Raw genomic sequence first — 23,775 nt, forward strand, 5'->3', positions numbered from 1 at the left:
TCAGGTTCAGTGAGGTTTGGAGCGCAGTTTGCGGCTTGGGGGCTAAGAAACCTGGAGGCCATGATCACTTCCGTTTCTCGAAGATCTCACCAATTAAAGTGTCAAGCAAGATTGAAATCAGCGAGGATGAGAGCGGGTGTTCTGTGCCATCTACCTACATGTGACCGGTTTCTCTTTCCCTCATGCTTGTTGCTACTGGAGGAAGGTGACTGTGTTTGACTGATCTCTCTCTCCCTCTCGCTCACTGCTGCTGGACCAATGTGCCTGGTTTGACTGGTCTGCCTCTCCCTGTCACTCATTGTCTTGGGTCTTGGGGAAGGTTTAATCGATGCAGTTTTTGGATAGGACTCTGCAGTGCTCCTGATTTCCGGTTACTTTTTTTATTGCTGTTTCATGCTATTCTGATTGGGATGGACCGTCTCTGCGCCCTGCAGAATGACTTAGACGGTCTCAGAGAATGGGTGAAGAAGTGTCAGATGGAATACAATGTCAGGAAGTGTATGGTCATGCACTGTGCTAGGAGGAATAAAAGCATAAACTATTTTCTAAATGTGGAAAATATTCAAAAATCTGAGGTGCAAAGAGATTTGGGAGTCCCCATGCAGAATTTCCTAAAGGTTAATTTGCATGTTGGGTCAGTGGTGAGAAAGTCAAATGCAATACTAACATTCATTTCAAGAGGACTAGAATATAAAAGCAAGGATGTATTACTGAGGGTGTATAGGACACTGGTGAAGCCTCACTTTCAGTATTGTGAGCAGTCTTGGGCACTTTATCTAAGAAAGAATGTGCTAATATTGGAGACCATTCAGAGGAGGTTTATGAAAATGATTCTGGGAATGAAAGGGTTATCATATGAGGAACGATCGATTGCTCTGGGCTTGTACTTGCTGGAATTTAGAATAATGAAGGGGGAGATCCTTGAAGCCTATTGAATGTTGAAAGGCCTACGTAGAGTGGATGTTTCCTGTAGTGGGGAAGCCTAGGACCAGAGGCCACAACTCAGAATACGGAAGCAACCATTTAGAATGGAGATGAGGAGGAATTTCGTTAGCTAGAGGCTGATGTTGCTGTGGAACTTGTTACCTCAGGTGGTTGTGGATGCCAGGTCATTGGATGTATTGAATGCAAAGCTTGGTAGTTTCTTGACTAGGCAGGGCATTATCTCTTACAGGGAGAAGGCAGGAGAATGGGGTTGAGAGGAAAACTAGATTAGCCATGATGAAATGGCAGAGCAGACTTGATGGGTTGAATGGCCTAATTCTACTCCTATGTCTTGTGTCTTATGGCATTGGCCAGACCACACTTGGAATATTGTGACCAGTTTTGTACACCTGATCTAAGAAAGGATGTGCTGGTATTTGAGAAGGGTCAGAGGAGGTTCAGGAGAATTATCCTAGGAATGAAAAGAGTATTTGTTGGCTCTGGGCCTGTACTTACTGTAGTTTAGAAGAATGAGGAGGGATCTAATTAAAACCTACTGAATATAGAATGAATGTGTGACGATGTTTCCACTAGTTGGAGAGTGTAGGATTCAAGATTCATATATACTCTGCCTTAGAATATAAGGACACCCCTTTAGAACAGAAATGAGGGGGAGTTCTTTAGGCAGAGTGTGGTAAATCTGTGGAATTCATTGCCATGGATGATTGTGGAGGCCAAGTCATTGAGTATATTTAAAACTGAGGTTGATAAGTTCTTGATAAGTAAGGGCATCCAAGGTTTTGGGGAGAAGACACAAGAATGGGGTTGAGAGAGATAAGGAGATAATAAATCAGACATGGAGTGAAATTGATGGGCCAAATGGCCTAGTTCTGCTCCTATTTTTTATGTTTTTAATCACTGTCCCTCATGGTATGATCCTCAGACACCAAAATTATGACTTTCAACCACTGACATCCATGCTGTGAACCTCAAATTATTGGCACAAATACTGTGATCTGAACCCTGAGAACTTCTACTGTGGTTCACAATTATTGGCACCCAGACTATTGCCCTCAGTCATATGCTCAAATAGTCCTTCACAGTCCTTCACTTTCAAATTATGGCACCATTATTGAGACTTTTCTCACTGCATTGATTACTCTGATCTTCAATCAGCACATCCTTGTTTACCTGCACTATCTGTAGTTAATGACCATTAACCCAGTTTTCTGAAATAACTAAAAGAAGCACAATGACGTTGCTCACTGGATTTGGGATGCAGCAAAATATTTCATGACCAAGGTGGAGCTATTCGTAATATAACTTGTTCCCTTAACAATGGAGAAATGTAAATAGCCCAAAACCTCTACTTTCAATACCTCTACTTTGCAAGGAGGGTGAAGAGACCTGGACTATGCACATCTCTCCTCATGTTATTCTACAGATCAGCAGTAGAGAACATCCTAACATGCTGTATCACTGCATGGTACATAGACTACACTGAAGCAGACAGGAAGGCTCTACAACGGGTAGTCAAAACTGCTCAACGCAATTGCGGCCGACTCTCCATTAAGGGCATATATACAGAAAGCTGTATGATCTCACCCACCCTGCTCATGGACTGTTTGCCCCACTCCCACAGGGAGGAGGCTACGTAGCATCCACACCAGGACCACCAGACTCAAAAGTAGTTACTTTCCTCAAGCAGCAAGGCTGATCAACACCTCCACCCGCTAACCCACCCCTCCACACCCACCACCGCCACTACATTATCATTTCCCGTCAAAGTCTCCTTATGTACAAGCACTCCTGTGCCTAGTGTCACTTTGTGGACATACAATCAATCTATGTATATAAGCTATCATATGTATTTATCATGGTTTTTTAAAATTATTATGCTCTTTATCTTACTGTGTTTTGTTTTCTGTGCTGCACTGGGTCCGGAGTAACAAATATTTTATTCTCCTTTATACTTGTGTGCTGAGAATGACATTCAACAATCTTAAAATGTCTTAAATAGAGGACATTGGGAGCTTGATAATATCTGAGTTTAGTTGGAAAAAAAGTTGCTGAAGGCATAAGACGCAGGCTCCACATCAGAGCCTATACAGTATTGGGGATTGCTTTCTATATAAAAGTGGCACTTACAGCATGAGAAGGCTTACAGGAGCTGATAAGAGTCACAACTTTAAATTTCTTGTAACATTCCTCATGGAGTTTGAGATCGTTCAATTTTTCAACAAGTTCTACTGTGATGTGTGATATTAAAATATTAAAATATGTTTTACATTAATGTTTAAAGAAAATGATTTTACTATGTAGTTTGGGATTTTTAGATTTTCAACCATTCATATTCTATAAAAAATTAAAATAAGTGATGAGAATTAGTACTAAGTTAATTATTCATATTTCATACCTGCATTTAATATTTTATTCCACACGTTCTTGCAGGATCAAGGGCACATAGGTGTAGTGTGGATATAATGACAAGTACAAGGATTTGGTCTTGGGCTCTGATTTCTGGATTTAGATTCATATGTAATAGCAGTGCTTGACTTTGAGATAGTATTTTGCTGGGCTATGATAGTATTATGGGTGACCCGAATTATGGTGAATCTATGTTATTGTTGTTTTGTAGTATCGTGTTGTAGTAATGACATTTGGTAGTACTATAGTTTGTAGAACAGTGGGATGAGATGTTACATTGGCTTATACTGGAAATTCACGGTCTAGTTTATGAAGGCGGTTATCTGGAAGGATTGACAATGATGCATTTGAATCCTGCTTCTAGCAGATTGGGATGGGACTGGGCCACTTTGAAGATTGTGAACACTGTTCTCTCTAAGCTGCACAGGTGTGTGGCCACACAGTAACTCAAATGCTCTCGTGCACATAGCCTTTGTTGTCGCACAGTTAGAATTTTCTTTTATAGAATGATAATATAATTGTGAAATATGAAATATGAACATAATCATACATTTTCTAAATAATAAACATATTACAACCTTTACTCTATAAAACATTTTAGAGCTTAAACATATTTACATTGTCAGTGTTTCAAGTTAGTCTACTGTACAAATTCTAGCAAAAAGCACAGAATGGAAGTTGGTAGTTCACTATTAATAAGCTGCTGGCTTGCTGAACGCTGATGCCTATAGTCAAAGCAACTTCCTTTTGCCATTGTGCCTATCAGTCATTTTGACTGCCTAACATTGTTTACCTGTGTTGTGAGTTGTGGTTTGTGTTTGTTTGATGTGATAAATTCCATATTCTGACTTATTTAGTAACCTAATCTTTCAAAAAAGTCAATCTATTTAAATTAAAAAATGTTGGAACAAGGTAAATATTCATTTCCATAAAATTGTTCGCATGACTGTGGTCATTTATTAAAATTATAATTTTTGACATGTTAAATTTTTCAAATAATATTTTTTAATGATCTCAAATAATTATTATTTTTAGTCCTATGCATGTTGAAAAGAAAAGCAAAAAATTAAATGCTTTGAAGAACAGAGCTGTACAACATTTAAAGTAGAAAGGATTTTGCAACATAGATACTGAACTACCCTCTGCATCAAAAACAAAAAAATAAAAATTGGAGTTTTTTTTGCATTTTAAAATGTATGTGCCATTTGTGTGGAAAAGCAGAGGTTTGGAGGGGAGTTCGGTAGTGGAAACAAATGGGAAGAATGTAAATTAGATTATTCAAAAAGTTCTATTTTAACTTCATCAGTCCACAGGACTTGTTTCCAAAATGCATCGGGCTCGTTTAGATGTTCCTTTGAACCTTTTGAATAGAACTTTTTGGCCGCAATGAGCAAAAATATATTTAGAGAAAAAAGGGTGCAGAATTTCATGAAAAGAACCCTTCTCTAACTGTTAAGCACTGGGGTGGATCGATCATGCTTTAGGCTTGTGTTGCAGCCAGTGGCATGGGGAAGACTTGCTGGTAGAGGGAAGAATGAATTCCATTAAATAGCAGCAAATTCTGGAAGCAAACATCACACCATCTGTAAAAAAGCTGAAGATGAAAAGAGAATGGCTTCTACAACAGGATAATGAACCTAAACTCACCTCAAAATCCATAAAGGACTACCTCAAGAGGCACAAGCTGAAGGGTTTGCCATGGCCCTCACAGTCCCCTGATCTAAACATCATCAAGAATCTGTGGATAGACCTCAAGAAGAGCAGTGCATGCAAGACGGCCCAAGAATCTCACAGAACTAGAAGCCTTTTGCAAGGAAGAATGGGTGAAAATTCCCCAAACAAGAATTGAAAGACTCTTAGCTGGCTACAAAAAGTGTTTGCAAGCTGTGATACTTGCCAAAGGGGGTGTTACTAAGTACTGCCATGCAGAATGGCCGAACTGTCAATTCTTGTTGACATTGTTGGAACATTTCAAGTTTCTGGTGCTTTCAGTCATATGAATTCAATCAAATGTAAATCCAGAAACAGACCAGAAGTGGAATATTTGGATGATCTAATGAGGATTAAGATGCATCTTTCATATGGATGTGAAATTAATCTAGACAGTGTTTATAGACAATGCATTTGTAATAAAACAGACAAGAAAAAGTTTGCAAGATGTGAAAGATTTTCTTTGTTGTACTGTATGTCATTATACTCAATTACTGTGTAAAATCAAAATATGATTTTTCAATTTTCATTCTATTCATAGTATGCATATTACAAAAATAAATAAAGTGCCACGCAGTTCAGTTTTCAGGCAGTGTAAAAATTTCCTGCTCAGAACAATGCGTTAGTTTGTGCAGCCGTAAAAATAAGAGAATGTTGATTGGGAAGTGTGGGTCCTAAAGATTTGTATGCTGCCCTTATCTGACAGGTTTAGGTGGGAAAAGGCCACTTCAGCCTGAATTTGCACCATTTTCAGACATTCCTGTTACCTGTCAAAAATATTACAATTGTATAATTGTATAATCTTTGTTCTGTCCTATTAAGAGCGATGCTCAATTTTACTTATTTGCCTATGTAAACATATCCACAAAATATTTAGCCTTACTTGAATCGGAGCATTCACCAACTCTGTCTGCGGGTACTAAATTTGATACATACTATACTTTGTTATTAGGTTCTGAGGAGATCAGCAATCTGTTCACTTTAAAAGGATAAACGACTTGCTTGTGTGATGTTGATAGGACTGGGACTCACACATTTTGACCCTTGTATTGGAAATGCATTTTTTTTTGCATGCTGAATAATGACTTTTGTTGCCCACTAGTTATCACCAGTAAACCAGGACAGAGGTCTCACTGTTATTCTATGTTTTTTGTTGTTGTTTGATAGAAACACTTGTCCTTCTTAGTCAGAGGTCACATGTTCAAGCACCACATAAGTTGTCAACGCAAAATCTTGTCCAACAATGCAGGTTACAATATCCAGTTTGCTAAATTATGTTGTCTTCATTAAGTGGAGGTATTGGAAACGCCATATTATCATCAAGACAAGGCCAAGCTCTGTAAGCAAATTTCTTAAAATAACACATATAAGGCCTAAGAATTGAAATACAGTACTTTTCTTATTATTATCAGCATTTCCAGTATAGCTTCTGTCAGCATGTTGTTGAATACCTGAACAACTTTAGATCATGAAGGGAACCTGTCTTTCTGCATTGTAGATTTGTTGGTTGGGTCATACAACTCCAACCTACTTAATCCTCAAGAAGATGGATTCAAATTTGTTTTATAAGTAACACAATATCCACTACATTTAAGCAACACACATCAAAGTTGCTGGTGAATGCTGCAGGCCAGGCAGCATCTCTAGGAAGAGGTACAGTCGACGTTTCAGGCCGAGACCCTTCGTCAGGACTAACTGGAGGAAGAGTTAGTAAGAGATTTGAAAGTGGTGGGGGGAGGGGGAGATCCAAAATGATAGGAGAAGACAGGAGGGGGAGGGATGGAGCCAAGAGCTGGACAGGTGATTGGCAAAAGGGATTTGAGAGGATCATGGGACAGAAGGCCCAGGGAGAAGGAAAACAGGGAGAGGGGAAAAAACCCAGAGGATGGGCAAGGGGTATAGTCAGAGGGACAGAGGGAGAAAAAGTTGAGAGAGAAAGAATGTGTGTATATAAATAAATAACGGATGGGGTACGAGGGGGAGGTGGGGCATTAGCGGAAGTTAGAGAAGTCAATGTTCATGCCATCAGGTTGGAGGCTACCCAGACGGAATATAAGGTGTTGTTCCTCCAACCTGAGTGTGGCTTCATCTTTACAGTAGAGGAGGCCGTGGATAGACATATCAGAATGGGAATGGGAGGGATGTGGAATTAAAATGTGTGGCCACTGGGAGATCCTGCTTTCTCTGGAAGTTACAGAGAATAATATGTTGGACGTATTAACATATTAGTCCAACATATTATTCCAAATATAGTCCAACATATTATTCTCTGTAACTTCCGCAGCCTCCAATGGGATCCCACCACTAAGCACATCTTTCCCTCCCCCCGTCTCTCTGCTTTCCGCAGGGATCGCTCCCTATGCGACTCCCTTGTCCATTCGTTCCCCCCCCCCACCGATCTCCCTCCTGGCAACACTTCACCTGTGAGTCGGCTGGGGTGATATACTGCGTCTGGTGCTCCCGATGTGGCCTATATATTGACGAGACCCGATGCAGACTGGGAGATCGTTTTGCTGAACACCTACGCTCTGTCCGCCAGAGAAAGCAGGATCTCCCAGTGGCCACACATTTTAATTCCACATCCCATTTCCATTCTGATATGTCTATCCACAGCCACTTCTATTGTAAAGATGAAACCACACTCAGGTTGGAGGAACCACACCTTATATTCCGTCTGGGTAGCCTCCAACCTGATGGCATGAACACTGACTTCTCTAACTTCCGCTAATGTCCCACCTACCCCCGTACCCCATCCGTTATTTATTTATGTACACACATTCTTTCTTTCTCTCCCTCTGACTATACCCCTTGCCCATCCTCTGGGTTTTTTACCCCCTCCCCCTTTTCCTTCTGTCCCATGATCCTCTCATATCCCCTTTGCCAATCACCTGTCCAGCTCTTGGCTCCATCCCTCCCCCTCCTGTCTTCTATCACTTTGGATCTCCCCCTCCCACTTTCAAATCTCTTACTACCTCTTCCTTCAGTTAGTCCTGACGAAGGGTCTCAGCCCGAAACGTTGACTGTACCTCTTCCTAGAGATGCTGCCTGGCCTGCTGCATTCACCAGCAACTTTGATGTGTGTTGCTTGAATTTCCAGCATCTGCAGAATTCCTCGTGTTTACGTTTTTAAATCCACTACATTTACCTCTATTCCTTTCAATTGTAAGTAATGAACCTGACACCATTTCCAATCAGGGTTTCTTTCACCTTAGTAGCCCGTTCTCATTCTTTTTTTTTGCATGATATAGCATTAAACAAGTCAACATAATGGGGAGAAGGGGTATTTATAGCCACAATCACCCCTACAAATACCTTATTTTCAATCCCACTGCTTATCTACTGTTTGGATATAGTTAACAGAATATCTGTCAATATTCCTGATTATCCAAAAAATCTAATCAAGAGTGAACCTTAAAAATGGTGGGTAAAATTGGGGGGAGTTCTACTGTTGGGTGGAAGCAGCTGAACAGAGATTGGGTCAGAATTTTGGAAGATGTTTTATAGACTCAAGAACTAAACAGAGTGACAAAGCAAGCTAACAAAGCACGCAGCAGAGCAGAGAGTTAGCTAGGTGCTAGGCTGGAGGACAGAATATCCAGAACTAATCAAGTCAGGACCATCAACACATGAGGGTTGAGGTGAAAGGGGAAGGTGAATTAACATCTCTTCTTGAATGTTATTTCATCCAATGTGTGAAAAATCCATTAGCACAGATGCAGAGAAAAAAACATTTCTGTAGTATTGTCATTAATAATAAATTTATTCAACCCCATTCTCCTGCCTTTCCCTGTAACCTTTCACACCCTGATTAATCAAGTATCTACCAATATCCACCTTAAATACACTCAGTGATCTGGCCTCCACAGCTGCCTGTGGCAATGAATTCCAGTTTCACCACCCTCAGCTAAAGAAATTCCTTTTCATGTCCATTCTAAATTGGCATCGCTCATTTCTGTGGTTGTGTCCTCTGGTCCTAGACTCCCCTACTGTAGGAAACATCCTCTCCACACTCTATCTAGGCCTTTCAACATTCAGTAGGTTTCAATGAGATCCCCCTCAACCCTCTCCTATGTCAGCACATCCTTTCTTAGATAAGGAGCCCAAAAGCTCCCGAGTCTCCAAGTAAGGCCTCCGCATTACATCCATGTTTTATATTCTCATTACCTCAAAATTAATGCTAACATTACATTTGCCTTCCTCACTGATTCAACCTGCAAGTTAACCTTTAGGGAATCCAGCACGAGGACTCCCAAATCCCTTTGCACTTCAGACTTTTGAATCTTCTCCCCATGGAAAATATTCTACACTTTCATTCCTTCTACTAAAGTGCATAACCATACATTCCCAACATTGTATTTCATCTGCCACTTCTTTGTCCTCTCCTAGTCTACCCAAGTCCTTTTGCAGCCTCTCTGCTTCCTCAACACACCCTGCCCTCCACCTATCTTGGCCACAAAGCCATCAATTTCATCATCCAGATCACTGACACATAAGAAGTCACTGGCAATCAGAAAAGGATCCTTTTATTCCCACTCTTTTGCTTCTTGCCAATCAGCCATTGTTCTATCCATGATAGCATCTTTCCTGTAATACCATAGGCTCTTATCTTATTAAGCAGCCTCACATGTGGCACCTTGTCAAAGGCCTTTTTAAAATCCAAGTACACAACATCCACCAATTCTCCTTTGTCTATCTTGCTTGTTATTTCCTCAAGGAATTCCAGCATGTCAGGCAAGATTTTCCCTCAAGGAAACCATACTGACTTCAGCCTATTTTACCATGTGCCTCCAAGTATTCCAAAACATCATCCTTAACAATCGACTCCCTACATCTTCCCAACCACTGAGGTTAGGCTAACTGGCCTGTAATTTCCTTTCTCCTGCCCCCTCCCTTCTTGCTGGATAAAGTGACATTTGTTAATTTCCAGTCTTCTGGAACCAAGCCAGAATTTACTGATTCTTGAAAGATCATCACTAATGCCTCCATACATAATCTCTTCAGCTACCTCTTTCAGGACCCTCCTGTGTGTAGTCCATCTGGTCCAGGTAACTTATCTACCTTCAGACCTTTCAGCTTTCCAAGTACCTTCTCCCTAGTAAGGCACTCATTTCTGCCCCAACTCTCTCAAACATCCAGCATACTGCTAGTGTCTTCCACAGTGAAGACTGATTTAAAAAGCATCCCAATCCGTTAACTTCCCACTAATTATTTGGTCTATTATACACCTCCTCTTTTGCCTTTATGTTAGCTTTGACTTCCCTTGTCAGCCACGGCTGTGTCATCCTGCCTTTAGAATATTGCTTCTTTGGGATGTATCTATCCTGCACCCTTGCTACTCTGCTAGTGTCCCCTTTCAATCAATTTTGTTCAGTTCTTCTCTTACGCCTCTGCAATTCCCTTTACTCCACTGTAATGTCACTAACTTTAGCTTCTCCCTTTCAAATTGCAGGGTGAATTCTATCATATTATGATCACTGACTCCCAAAGGTTCCTTTACCTTAAGCTCCCTAATCAAATCCAGTTCATTACACAACACCCAATCTGAAACAGCTGATCCCCCAGTGAGCTCAAAGCCACAAGCTGCTCCAAATAGCCATCTTGTAGGAATACTGCAAATTCTCTCTTGGGATCCAAAATCAGCACCAACCTATTTCCCCAACCTACCTGCATATTGAAATACACAATGACTATTGTAATATTGCCCTTCTTGCATGCCTTTTCTATCTCCCATTGTAATTCGTATCCCACATCCTGGCTACTACTCAGACCCATATGCAACTCCCATCAATGTCTTTTTTTAACCCCCAGTTCCTTAACCCCACCCACAGGGATTTTACTTCTGGTCATTTGTTAGCTCTTTCTAAGGATTTGATTTCATTTTTTTAAAGCAAAAGCCACACCACCCCTTCTTGCCTACCTAGCTGTCCTTTCGAGGCAATAGTTTTGTTGACACAATCCTCTAGCTACCCAGGTTGAATCTTGACCTTGGATGCTGCCCGTGTCATGGGGATCTCCTGTCACATAACAAAAATTTGCCAACTACTGATGCAGATTAGTTACTTAGTTGCTCTTGGGGAATATGGGTGACAGTTGGGACAATGGGAGTGCAAGGGAGAAAATTGGGATCAGGTAGAAAAGGGCTGGTGGTTGACAGTTGGAAGGATTTGTTTCTGGGGTGCATGACTAACAAGTGATTATATGTGAAACATCACTGAGAAGGACAGTAGGTGGGGAAGAACATGTGCCCATACTAGAGGCATGGAAAGAAGCAGTCATTTTAATGCTTTACATCAAAAGAAATACAGTATCTGGTATTAAAAAATATTCTTTAAAAACTGTAAAGCAAAGATTGTACAATTTTTCTCACCACTCAACTTAGAGGGATAGAAAACAACTCAGTGGGGGTGGGGGTGGAGAGTGGGTGAGGAACTCCTGGAAGACCAGGAAAAATGGCACCAAACGTCAGCAAGGCAATCTTGCACCTAACTGTTTGCCAGAACCCTGCCTTTCTCTCAGGTTGGCGCACGGTCTCAGTTCTTTGAGCAATCTAAAAGCTCTTTGGATCCTGTCCACAAATGTAACCATATCTCTACAAACAACATTTCTACTGGGGGGAAAAAAGATGAGGTCATCTCAGTCATCTTCAACCCTTTCAGGTCCTCAACACCTTCATTTTCCAGTAAGGAAAACTGCAGTGACTGCAGTCCCTTCTCCAACCTCAGTTGTTTTCAGAGAAGGAAAAAAAAACCTCGGCCATATGTTCATTGTCATAGAACCTTTCTGAAAAAGAACACTAAGTAGTCAAGTTTGGGTTTCACAATGTGTGAGCAATTGAGAAAGCAGTTCGACTTCCTCAAAACTACGTACACAAGGCCTTTCTCAAGAATGGCAATTACTTAGAAAGCTGGAACTAGTCTGATATCAAAGGCCAAGACAAGCAGCATAGAAGTATTAACAAAATACCCTTTTATCTTTGGGTATCTGCTGGCATGATCATTCATTAACCACTTAGAAAAGTCAGTGAACATCAAGTTTTGGACAACTTTAATAAGTTCTTCACATCCTGTTAATTTCCTCCACTTCCCAAACAAAAAGAAAAGCTCTACAAAACAGCATGTCCCAAGAATCAGTCTATTTTATAACAAAATCATGGCATTAAAGTCCCTTTTTTATTAATAAATACAAAAAAGTGAAAAACGATGGAGAATGTACAGTCATGAGATAGTGGCAAGGGCGTCATTAGAGATCGCTACGCGATTTGGCAGCATGGGGTGCGTACTTGGGCATCAGGTCAGTGATTTTCTGGATGAAGTCCGATTTTTCAGCACAGCCTTTACAAGACTCGCCCCATTCATCCAGGATCTTCTTCAGTTCCTTGACCCGTAGTTTCTTCAGATCCACTGTGCTCAGATCCACCTGCTTGTCTGTCATTTGGCACAGCAGAAGGGAAAGACAGGTATATGGTCAGTGACATTATCCTTAACCCCTCAGAGACAGTAAGTCTCTGTTTCTGAAAAGATAGTTGTGTGCAAACATTGAGATTTGATCACTTTCTCTGTTCAGCACAGGATATAGCAGCCAAAACACCAGGCACTTAGTTTTGAAGTTATGCCACATCAACTTTCACACCCACCTGACAGTGCACCGATTTAAAAAAAACATACAATTGAAAGCACCAGGAGCAAACACGAAAAACACCCCTCAGATCTGTCAACTCAAGATTATAAGTCAGCTTTTCTTGAAGGGAGCATAGCCCATCCTTGTGATTCAGGTGAGCACCATCACTGAGCCAAAAGTGCTTCAGTTTATTGCTAATTAGCGAGGAGCTCACTGGTTTTACTCATCCCCAAAAGGGAAGCATAGAGACAAAGACAAATTCAAATGAGCCCGCAGACTTGAAATTAACCTGCAAATGCTCTACCTATTTGCCATGTTATTTTTATTCGAATATCACTGCAAGCAGATGAAATTATCCCTTGTGTCCTGGACAATGTACAACGCAAGTGAAACTGTTACTTGCCAATTCAGCTTGGGACTTCTTGAATTCAAAATGAATACAGTTCTTTCTCAATAAGCTCCAGGATGTTAAATAGCAGAACAAGGTGAGCTACAGTAATGATGGGATAATTAAAACAAATACTCAAAGTACCCAGCATTTCAGGCATCAGAGCAGAACGAAAAGTTCACAGTTCAATTTGATAACTTTTCATCAAAAAGATTTAATAAAAGTTGATCAACTAATATCATTAACCTGTGAGATTTATATTTTAAAGTACTTCACATACTGTGCTTATTCTTCCAAAAAAAGTCTAAGCTTCTGACACTAGTTAACAATTATTACTTGCTAAATGTGCCTGTATAAAGCAAATCTAACTTGTTTTTTTTAAATAAGAGTTACCAAGCAGATGGAATAAGCAGAGTGAAATGTCCCAGGCGCAGTGAAAGCATGACCACTGCAACTTCTAGTTTCAGAGCTCAATAGCTCCTTTCACCCATCGTATACAACAGTCTCTTCTATAGAGGGGGTGGGAGATGGGGGTTGGAGTGCTGATATTAGGAAATATATCAGACGGTAGATTTTATGCTGCTATTAACAGCAGATTAAAATATGTATTTTTATTCATATTTATCTATGATATAGGAGGCTATCTGGCACAGTCTGCGATAGCTCTCAGAACACTCCTTTAGTTGTGTACGCTTATTTCACTATTACTTTTGTGAATGCCTGCACATACCTACTTCAATGAAATCACATTTCCTTCATAACACAAATGCCTGAGTGCCACATGCCCTCCCCTACACTGGTCCTTACCATCTACACCTTCATAACACAAGTGCCCGAGTGCCACATGCCCTCCCCTACACCGGTCCTTACCATATTTCAGATCACAGATTTGATGATCTGACTTCTTCAGTTTTTCACATATTTTAGTGATCGGCACATGATTGCTCATTGGTTTGGAAACCTCTTTGACCACTCTGGTTGCTGCATCACTTGTTGCTCCAATATAATAGCACTGAAAATAAAAAATGATGCATTAATTTGTGTACTACCCACAAATGTCCCTCTCCAAACTCTTAAACTCCAAACAAGAAATTTTGCAGAAGTTAGAAATCCAGAGTAACACACATAAAATGTTGGAGGAACTCAGCAAGTCAAGCAGCAACTATGGAAAGGAATAAACAGTCAACATTTCAAGCTGAGACCCTTTATTGGGACGGAAAAGGGGGGAGGGGTTAATGATGAATAGAACATAAAAGCACAAAACAGGCTCTCCAACCCATGTTGTTAAATCGACTTTTTAACCTATTCTAAAATCCTAATCCTTCTCCCCTACATAACCCTCCATTTTACTATCATCTATGTGCCTATATAGGAGTTTCTTAAATGCCCCTAATATATCTGTTTCTATCGCTACTGCCAGCAGGGCATTCCATATACTCACCACTGTGTGTAAAAATAACCTTTGACGTCACCCCTATATTTTCCTCCAATCACACTAAAATGACGCCTCCTCACATTAGCCATTTCTGCCCTAGGAAAAAGTCCACTCAATCAATGCCTCTTATCTTGAGCCTCTATCAAGTCACTACTCATCCTATGTTCATAAAAGGTACTCTTTAATCTAGGTAACATCCTAGTAAATTTCCACCCCCCCCCCCCCAATCCTCAATGAAGCTTCCACATTCTTCCTATAATGAGACAGAAATTTCTCTAACTTCAGATGATTTCTCCCCATCTCCCTTTTTCCATTCCGGCTCCCCTCTTGCTTCTTGATCTCCCATGGTCCACTCTACTCTCCAATTCCTTCTTCTCCAGGCTTTATCCTATTCAACTTAAATTTGCCGATGATACAAAGATAGGCGGAGGAGGGGGTAACGTTGACGAAACAGAGAGCTTGCAGAGAGTGTTAGATAGTTTAGGGGTATGGGCAAAGAAGTGGCAAATGAAATATATTGTTGGAAAGTGTATCGTCATGCACTTTGGTGGAAGAAATAAATGGGAAGATTATTATTTAGATGAGGGGGGAATTCAAAGTGTAGAGATGCAAAGGGACTTGGGGAGTCCTTGTGCAGGATACCCTAAAGCAGGGGTGGCCAACCTTTTACATTCCATGCATGAATTTTTTCACTCACGAGTTCAGATGTGCCATACAACTCTTGTACCCCCATTCAATTCTTGTAAAAATGTTAATATAGAACTCATGCGTGGAAAAAAAATCACATCCGAACTTGTGCGTGATAAAATTGACGCATGAAATGTAAAAGGTTGGCCACTCTTGCCCTAAAGGTTAACCTCCAGGTTGAGTTGGTGGTTAAGAAGGTGAATGCAATGTTGGCATTCATTTCCAGAGGTATAGAATATAAGAGCAGGGATATGATGTTGAGGCTCTATAAGGCACTCGTGAGACCACACGGAGTATGGTGTGCAGTTTTGGGCTCCTTATTTTGGAAAGGATATACTGACATTGGAGGGGGTCAGAGAAGATTCACGAGAATGATTCCAGGAATGAAAGGGTTACCGTATGAGGAACATCTGGCAGTTCGTGGGCTGTATTCCCTGGAGTTCAGGAGGATGAGGGGGGGATCTCACAGAAACATTCTGAATGTTTAAGACCTGAACAGATTAGATATGGCAAAGTTATTTCCCATGGTATGGGAGTCTAGGACAAGAGGACACGACTTCACGATTGAAGGATGTCCATTTAGAACAGAGATGCGGAGAAATTACTTTAGTCAGAGGGTGGCAAATTTGTGGAATTTGTTGCCACGAGCGGCTGTGAAGGCCAAGTCATTGGGTGCACCCAAGGCAGAGATAGATAGGTTTTGAAGGCAGGGGAGTGGGGGTGACTGGAAGAATTGGATCAGCCATGATTGAATGATGGAGCAGACTCAATGGGCCGAATGGCCAACCACTGCTCCTGTATCTTATGGTCTATCACCTCCAAGCTTCTCACGTCATTCCCCTCTCCTCACCTAGTTTCACCCATCAGCTTATACTCAGATCCCGCACCCATCTTCTTCCCACTTCCTTTTCAGCCCTGAGGAAGGGCCTCAGCCTGAAATGCTGACTTTCATTGCTCTCCATAGACGCTGCTTGACCCGCTGAGTTCCTCTTATTCTTCCTCTATTACATCAGTAGTGAATTTTGCATTTTCCTCCACTAGTGATTTGTGTGTGTTGTTTAGAACTCTAATAGCTGTACCTCCTTACTTAGCTTGAATTGTGAGGTACCTAGAGTATGGATTCTCACCACACATATCACTGAGTACAATTTGTCAACTCAGTGGCTGACACTATTCAAAAATTTGAAAGATGATTGGATTTGATTAGATCTTGTTGTCACTGCTAAAGTAACACAGGTGGTAAATTTAGAGATATTTAGATTAAACATAACGCTACTTTGAATAGGTAAAAGTTACATCAAGCATGCAAGTTGTATGGTAGAAATACTGGTTAGCAACCACTTACAAATCTGTTTTCCTTGCCCTTGACATCCTTGCATGCCACGATTAGTTCTTCCTCTATTACGTCAGTAGTGAATTTTACATTTTTCTCTACTAGTGATTTGTAAAACCGATCCAAGAATGTTGTACAAACTGCAAGACGAAAAAAAAGGGCTTTGAATATTTGGCATATAAGAACAAAAGGCTTTCTGCTGGAAGCACAAGCTGTTTGCAGAATTTAACTGCAATAATGGAAGAGTTCCGATTTTTTAAAAAAAACACCAATCCTCCAATTTCAACTTTGAACAGGTAACTGCAAATTTATGCCTGCTCGTTCCCAATTCTCCCATTGAAATAATGTATAATTTACAAGAAACAAAAATTACTGTTGCATCGCAGGAGGACACTTAAAACCTTTGATGTAACTAATAGTAAACACAAACAGCCGTGAATATACCATGCACAAAAGGTTCTCAGTAAGTTATAGAAATGCACTCATGTGCAACGTGGGAACAATTTTCTCACTGGACTGAAGGCTTCCGACTCTTTCCTGTGGGCTACCCAATAATAATTCTGTCACATGCTTTTCACAGCTCTGCTTTCAGAGACAGACATACATGAAAGTCTCAACAGCTGATTTCATATCCGTTGCGGGCCTTGCTAGGATATTGTGGCCATATTGCCCAGCCCTAGAACCAGCAATTCTTTTCACCTGTGCCACTTTGGTGGGCAGAAGAGGTCAACTAGGTTAAGTGGAATTCAGATTACAGACCACCTTGTTCAAACAAACCAGGAGACAGGAGTCCTTTCAGATGTACACTCAGTGGCCACACCAACTCGTTAATGCAAATATTTAATCAACCAATCATGTAGCTGCAACTCAATACATAAAAGCATATAGACATGGTCAAGAAATGTGATCCAAGTGACTTTGACCATGGAACGATTGTCAGTTCAGACGGGGTGATTTGAATATCTCACACTACTGATCTCCTGGAATTTTCGCCAAAATCAGCCCAGAGAGTTTACAGAGAATGGTGTGAAAAACAAAAATAAACTGCGAGTGGCAGTTCTGTGGACGAAAACACCTCGTTAATGAGACAGATCAGAGAAGAATGGCCAGGCTAGTTCAAACTGACAGGCAGGTGACTGCAACTCAGATAGCCAGGCATTAATATATATTAATGACTTGGATGAGGGAATTAAATGCAGCATCTCCAAGTTTGCGGATGACACGAAGCTGGGTGGCAGTGTTAGCTGTGAGGAGGATGCTAAGAGGATGCAGAGTGACTTGGATAGGTTGGGTGAGTGGGCAAATTCATGGCAGATGCAATTTAATGTGGGTAAATGTGAAGTTATCCACTTTGGTAGCAAAAATAGGAAAACAGATTATTATCTGAATGGTGGCCGATTAGGAAAAGGGGAGGTGCAACGAGACCTGGGTGTCATTATACACCAGTCATTGAAAGTGGGCATGCAGGTACAGCAGGCGGTGAAAAAGGCGAATGGTATGCTGGCATTTATAGCGAGAGGATTTGAGTACAGGAGCAGGGAGGTACTACTGCAGTTGTACAAGGCCTTGGTGAGACCACACCTGGAGTATTGTGTGCAGTTTTGGTCCCCTAATCTGAGGAAAGACATCCTTGCCATAGAGGGAGTACAAAGAAGGTTCACCAGATTGATTCCTGGGATGGCAGGACTTTCATATGAAGAAAGACTGGATGAACTGGGCTTGTACTCATTGGAATTTAGAAGATTGAGGGAGGATCTGATTGAAACATATAAAATCCTAAAGGGATTGGACAGGCTGGATGCAGGAAGATTGTTCCCGATGTTGGGGAAGTCCAGAACGAGGGGTCACAGTTTGAGGATAAAGGGGAAGACTTTTAGGACCGAGATTAGGAAAAACTTCTTCACACAGAGAGTGGTGAATCTGTGGAATTCTCTGCCACTGGAAGCAGTTGAGGTCAGTACATTGGCTATATTTAAGAGGGAGTTAGATATGGCCCTTGTGGCTACGGGGATCAGGGGGTATGGAGGGAAGGCTGGGGCGGGGTTCTGAGTTGGATGATCAGCCATGATCATAATAAATGGCGGTGCGGGCTCGAAGGGCCAAATGGCCTACTCCTGCACCTATTTTCTATGTTTCTATGTTTCTATTACAATAGTGGTGTGCGAGCATCTCTGAACATATCGAACCTTGAAGCAGATTGGCCACAGCAGCAGCAGAACACACCCGTGTGAAAGATGAAATGTTTAAGGGAAACCTCTTCACTCAGTTGTGGAACGAGCTACCAGTTAAAGTTGTGGATGCAGGTGCAATTTCAACAACTAGGTCAACTGGATAGTTACAAGGATGAGAGGTGTGGAGGGCTGTGGACTGGGTGCAGGTCAATGGCACTAGTCAGATTAATAGTTTAGCATGGATTAGATGGGCTGAAGGGCCCATTTCTGTGCCATAGCGTTCTATGACAACAGTACTTAAACTCTCTCAACTGAATGGGTGTGGGGTGGGGGGCAGGGAGATGAGTCAAATGACAGTTACAAGGGAATTCTACAAACAGATTACCTTAGTTTTATTTGTCACCTGTGTGTCAAAACACAGTGAAATGCTTTGACTGCATCAAATTAAATCAGCGAGGATGTGATAGGGGCAGACTACAAGTGTCACCATGCTTCTAGCACCCAACAGAACGTGGTCAGAACTAACCCTAAACTGACACTTTTCCAATGTGGGAAGAAACCCAGGATTACGGGGAGTACGTATAAACTCCTTAACGCAGCAGCAGGAAGCGGACCCTGATCTCATACCTGACACTGTAAAGTGTAGCACTTACTGCTTCCTGGCCCACTGGCTGCGATCTGAGTATCTCCCCAGACATTTAGTCTCGGTCATTGGATTACTTGTTAATACTTGACTATTATTCATAACAGTATGCAAATATTGCTAGTGATTCAGATATATTCATATTTGCAGTGTATACTGAAGAGGTATGACTGAAGTTTATTTGGTGGGAATGGAAATAGAAGAGGAATGTTGGAGATGCATTGACCTGTTGCTTCCCCATGGCAAGGAGATGGGGAAGTAACTGCATGGATTCTGGAGGGGGCAGGGAGGAGTGAGTACACAAGGAAAGTTTGTGGACCATGGCAGCATTAATAATAAGCAAAGAAAGTCAAATTCCTTATACGTACCTACACTGTGCACAGGTTCAATAAAACACTTACTTACAGCATCATCCTGCAGGCTGATTATAAGGTACAAAAACATACAAGGATTTCAAAAGTGCACCATTTCTCATACAGCATGAGAGAGTGTAGAAATAGAAACAGCAGACAGCCTTGGCAGCATAATTGAGCATTTAAATGATTTATATCAGTATTCAGAAAGATTAAATTAGATTATGAGGACACTCAGTCCTCGTTTATTGTCATTTAGAAATGCATGAATTAAGAAATGATACAATGTTCCTCCAGAGTGATATCACAAAAAAAAAACAGGACAAACCAAACTATAACATATATTTACAGCAGTGCAAAGCAATAACATAATTTGATAAAGAGCAGACCATGGGCACGGCAAAAAAAAGTCTCAAAGTTCTGATCGACTCCCGATAGCAGGGGGAAAAAGGAGAAACTCTCCCTGCCATAAACCTCCAGGTGCCGAGAACTGCCGATGCATTGGAAGCACCCGGCCACAGCTGACTCTGATGTTGTAGCTACACAAAGTGAATAAATAAGCTAGCCCTGATGGGATGCAACCATATTGCTGAGGGAAAGGTGCAGAGATGCTGGCTGTAACCTTCTAAATAATAGTTTCAAGGGTGGTGCCAAGGATATTACACTCTTCAGCACGAGATCAAGGAAGTTATGATCACTTAAAAAAACACTGGTTTGAAGCACTGCATTCACTTCTGTATGTACTCTTTGTGAAAGAAACTTCTTAAGAGGTGGTGCAGGAGATTTATTCAATCTAGAATCATTCTCCAACAAACACAGTATGCTGTTACAGGCCCTAACGGAAGTACAGGCAATAACTGCATGAACTAGGAGCATAGAATTAAGATGACTTGCAAAATAACCAAAATTAAAAGATAACTTCAACCACCCACCTCATTTCTAAGTACACCTTGTGGTCAGGATCTACCACACAGAGCAGTGGAAGTAGATTAAATCATTGATCAAAAGAAAGATCCAGATAAATACCTACAAGGGATGAATTTTCATTGCCATGTGCAAGAGAAAGGGAGTGGGAGTATTTCAGTAATTCAAATTCCTTCCTTCAGTGTTGTATCTATTCTGTGAATTCCAAATCTAGTCACTGCTTCTTAAAACATCAAGTTTTTTCCCCTAGTAATGCCAGAAATCAACTTTCTGTCATGTGCTAATGGTGATTGCACTTGCATACAATGGCCTACATAAAGAAAGACCTGGTATAGTTACTACTGCAGAGAAATTGGAGGTCAGGCTCAAATAAGAGTAAATACAATTAATCAACTTGCCAAAAAATCCTTTTTTTTCCCCCCTGCAACTGACTCAAAGGGAAGAAGCTACCAGAAATCTCAAGTGCAGTGAAAATTAAAATCAAATGTTCCTCTTCTAGATTAATCTGGTTTTCGCATTCATTGATTAAAAAATCAGTATCATCCTGTTCATTTTGGCAGAAGTGAGGCCCTCAGATTCACTGTATTCAGTTCTTAAGAAATAGTAGTGGATTTCTACTGATGTTACTCAGCAAGTCTGAGATAATCTGGAACAGTGGTTTTATATAATGCAATTTTGTCATTAGAGCACGATTACATCCCCTAATCAGCCTACGGTTTCAACTCTACATGTGCATCCAATGGGAGACTGAAAGGGCGAGCAGCTCCACACCTTCCAGTTTCTGGACATTAACATTTCAGAGGATCTATCATTAAAATAATCACAAGGGCTCCCAGTCCATTAGGAGCTTGAAGAGATTTGATGTCACCAAATTTCTATGGATGTACAGTGCAAAGCATTCTGATTGGCTGCATTAGTGTCTGATATGGAGGTTGCAATACACAGGATTGCAAGACTCAGCTAGCTCCCTCAGGTTCACAGCCCTCATCACCAGTGAAAATGTTCAAGGGGTGGTCCCTCAATAACACAGCTCCACTAAGAATCCTTACCTTCTGAGGCATGTGCTACTTTCATCACTACTGCTGGGAAGCAGGGACAGAACCTGACGGCCACACTCAAATGATTCAGGCACAGCTTCTTCCCTTCTGCCAGATTTCTGAATGGTCTATGAACACCACCTCATTAGTTCTTTTATCGTTTCTTGCACTATGTTTATTTGCCATGAGTGGTAATTCTGTCTTTCTATTGTACTGCTGCAACAAGGCATAAGACTTCAGTGATAATAAACTTGATTTTGATTCCAAGAGAGGAGGAGGCCAATCTTAGTTGAAACCTACCTTAGTGAAAGCTTCATTAAGGGCAAGAAAAACAGACAAAAGGTTCATCTGCAGTTTCATTGTTGTTTGTAAGGCCTTTTTAAACTCGCATTTTTTGACAAACACAATCGTCCACATCTTCGTTGCAAGCAACTTTTGCGTGCATTTTGTTATAATACATTTGAATTCTCATTTTTGAACTTTTTATTCCATTGCTTTTATTCAGCACATTTTAAGATTGCCACTCAAGATTTAATCTCTACATTACTGAAATGTAGTAATACTGGGTTTATCCGTTAAAATGGGGAAATTTTCATCTATTCATACTCACTTTCGACCCTCCCAATTCCTTAACAATTCCCCTTAGCTTTTAACCTAGCTTCTCACATTTTGGCGTATTCCCCTTAACTTTTCTCTAACCTCCAGGACACCAAGTTTCCCTAAGGAAACAGCAACACTGGTTTTGTCTGCTTTGGAAGAGCTTCTAGAAAAAAAAAATTAAAACATGATCACAAAGGAGAACCCGTAGGTATAGTGGAAACCAAGTCCGTGTCCTCACAAACAAGAGAAAATCTGCAGACGCTGGAAATCTGAGCAACACACATAAAATGCTGGAGGAGCTCAGAGAGGACACTCGAAACGCCGACTGTACCATTTTCCTAGATGCCGCCGGGCCTGCTGAGCTCCCCCAGCAGTTTGTGTGTGTTGCTCCGAGTCCTCACGTGGGAAGAGGATGCACGGTAGGGGTTCTTTCAGCACAGTTAAAGTACTTTGAAGGGGACGAGTGAATGCAGGATGAGGGCTGAAGTACTGGATGGAGTAGCTGACAGCACAGGATCCACAACGGCAAGGACCAGAAGTGGGGCCCACACTGCTTCCGCCGCGGACCCCTCCACACCACCAGCCCGGCTCCTACCTTCACACTCTCCTTCTTTCAGCGCCTCGGATGGCATCACGAAGAAGATGAGGGCGGCAACCACACCACCCACCAGCAACATCACGCCGATCCGCTGCATCTCCACACCGCACTTGGCCGCGCACGGTATCTACCGGCAACACACCGCAGCGCGCAACCAACCCAAAGTTCCACACGCCCATTGGTCCACGTTCTCTCCTGGCTTTGTTCCGCCCCTAGTACTCTTGTCACTGAGAGGTCAATGGATGTGTCACTCAATCTACATCTCGGAAACGTAACACTATTGGGTTAGGTTGTGCCCGGCGAAGTCCCCCGGCGGCCAGTTGGCGTCTGATGATTGGTCACGCAGCAATTAACCAATAGAAATCATACACCGGGTGTCTGGAAGTGACGCTTCTTCCTGGAGACGATTCGGGGCGGCAGATCACTGCGGGGCAAGGAAATTGATTTCCGGTGACCATCTTAGGAGTAGGAAGGCGGTGAGGAAAGTCGTGCAGCGGGAATTCATTTTCGCTAAATACTGTACTTCCCATTCTGCTGCCGTTCAGCCTCACCAGTTTGTCCAGTTTCAAATTCAACCTTCATTCCTTTTCCCCGTTCTTTCGACGCTTTTAACGTTTATTATGTGTATCAGCCCTAATGTGATTCTTCCCTCACTCACTGAACAGCGAAGGCAAGCAGACGAGTGCCCTCGAAACTTTGAAGTGAAAGTTACTTTTATATCATTTATTTTATACCATTAGACGCCACTTGTTGCCAAAAATGAGAGTGGTAGAGTAGAAGAATATCTCGTCTCACTATGTCCGTGCTATACAACACCTGCAACAATCCCATTTTCTAGCAATAGGTTTATAGCAGTGATTCCCAGTGGGGGCGGTTACTTGTCCGAAGGGGACATTAGGGACAATAGCAGTCATTCTGGGGTGTTCAA

General features: G+C 41.5%; 1 protein-coding gene across 1 annotated transcript; it reads right to left on the reverse strand.

The window, feature by feature from the left end:
* Positions 1 to 12,211: 12,211 nt before the first annotated feature.
* On the reverse strand, positions 12,212 to 23,017 carry manf (mesencephalic astrocyte-derived neurotrophic factor). The gene is made up of 4 exons (XM_072280715.1): positions 22,845 to 23,017; positions 16,534 to 16,661; positions 13,937 to 14,078; positions 12,212 to 12,485 (listed from the first exon to the last, which is right to left on the reverse strand). Exons 1-4 carry the CDS (start codon positions 22,942 to 22,944, stop codon positions 12,301 to 12,303), a joined length of 555 nt encoding a protein of 184 aa, XP_072136816.1. The 5' UTR covers positions 22,945 to 23,017; the 3' UTR covers positions 12,212 to 12,300.
* Positions 23,018 to 23,775: the final 758 nt, after the last annotated feature.

The sequence above is a fragment of the Mobula birostris genome, chromosome 16 (assembly GCF_030028105.1).
Source record: "Mobula birostris isolate sMobBir1 chromosome 16, sMobBir1.hap1, whole genome shotgun sequence".
In the NCBI taxonomy this organism is placed as follows: Eukaryota; Metazoa; Chordata; class Chondrichthyes; order Myliobatiformes; family Myliobatidae; genus Mobula; species Mobula birostris.

Coding starts and splice junctions, on each gene's coding strand:
- manf (XM_072280715.1), bottom strand. CDS start 22,944: ATGCAGCGGATCGGCGTGATGTTGCTGGTGGGTGGTGTGGTTGCCGCC. Junction 14,079..16,533: donor AGGGCAAGGAAAACAGATTT/GTAAGTGGTTGC, acceptor TTTTATTTTCAG/TGCTATTATATTGGAGCAAC. Junction 12,486..13,936: donor AATCTGTGATCTGAAATATG/GTAAGGACCGGT, acceptor GCCAAATGACAG/ACAAGCAGGTGGATCTGAGC.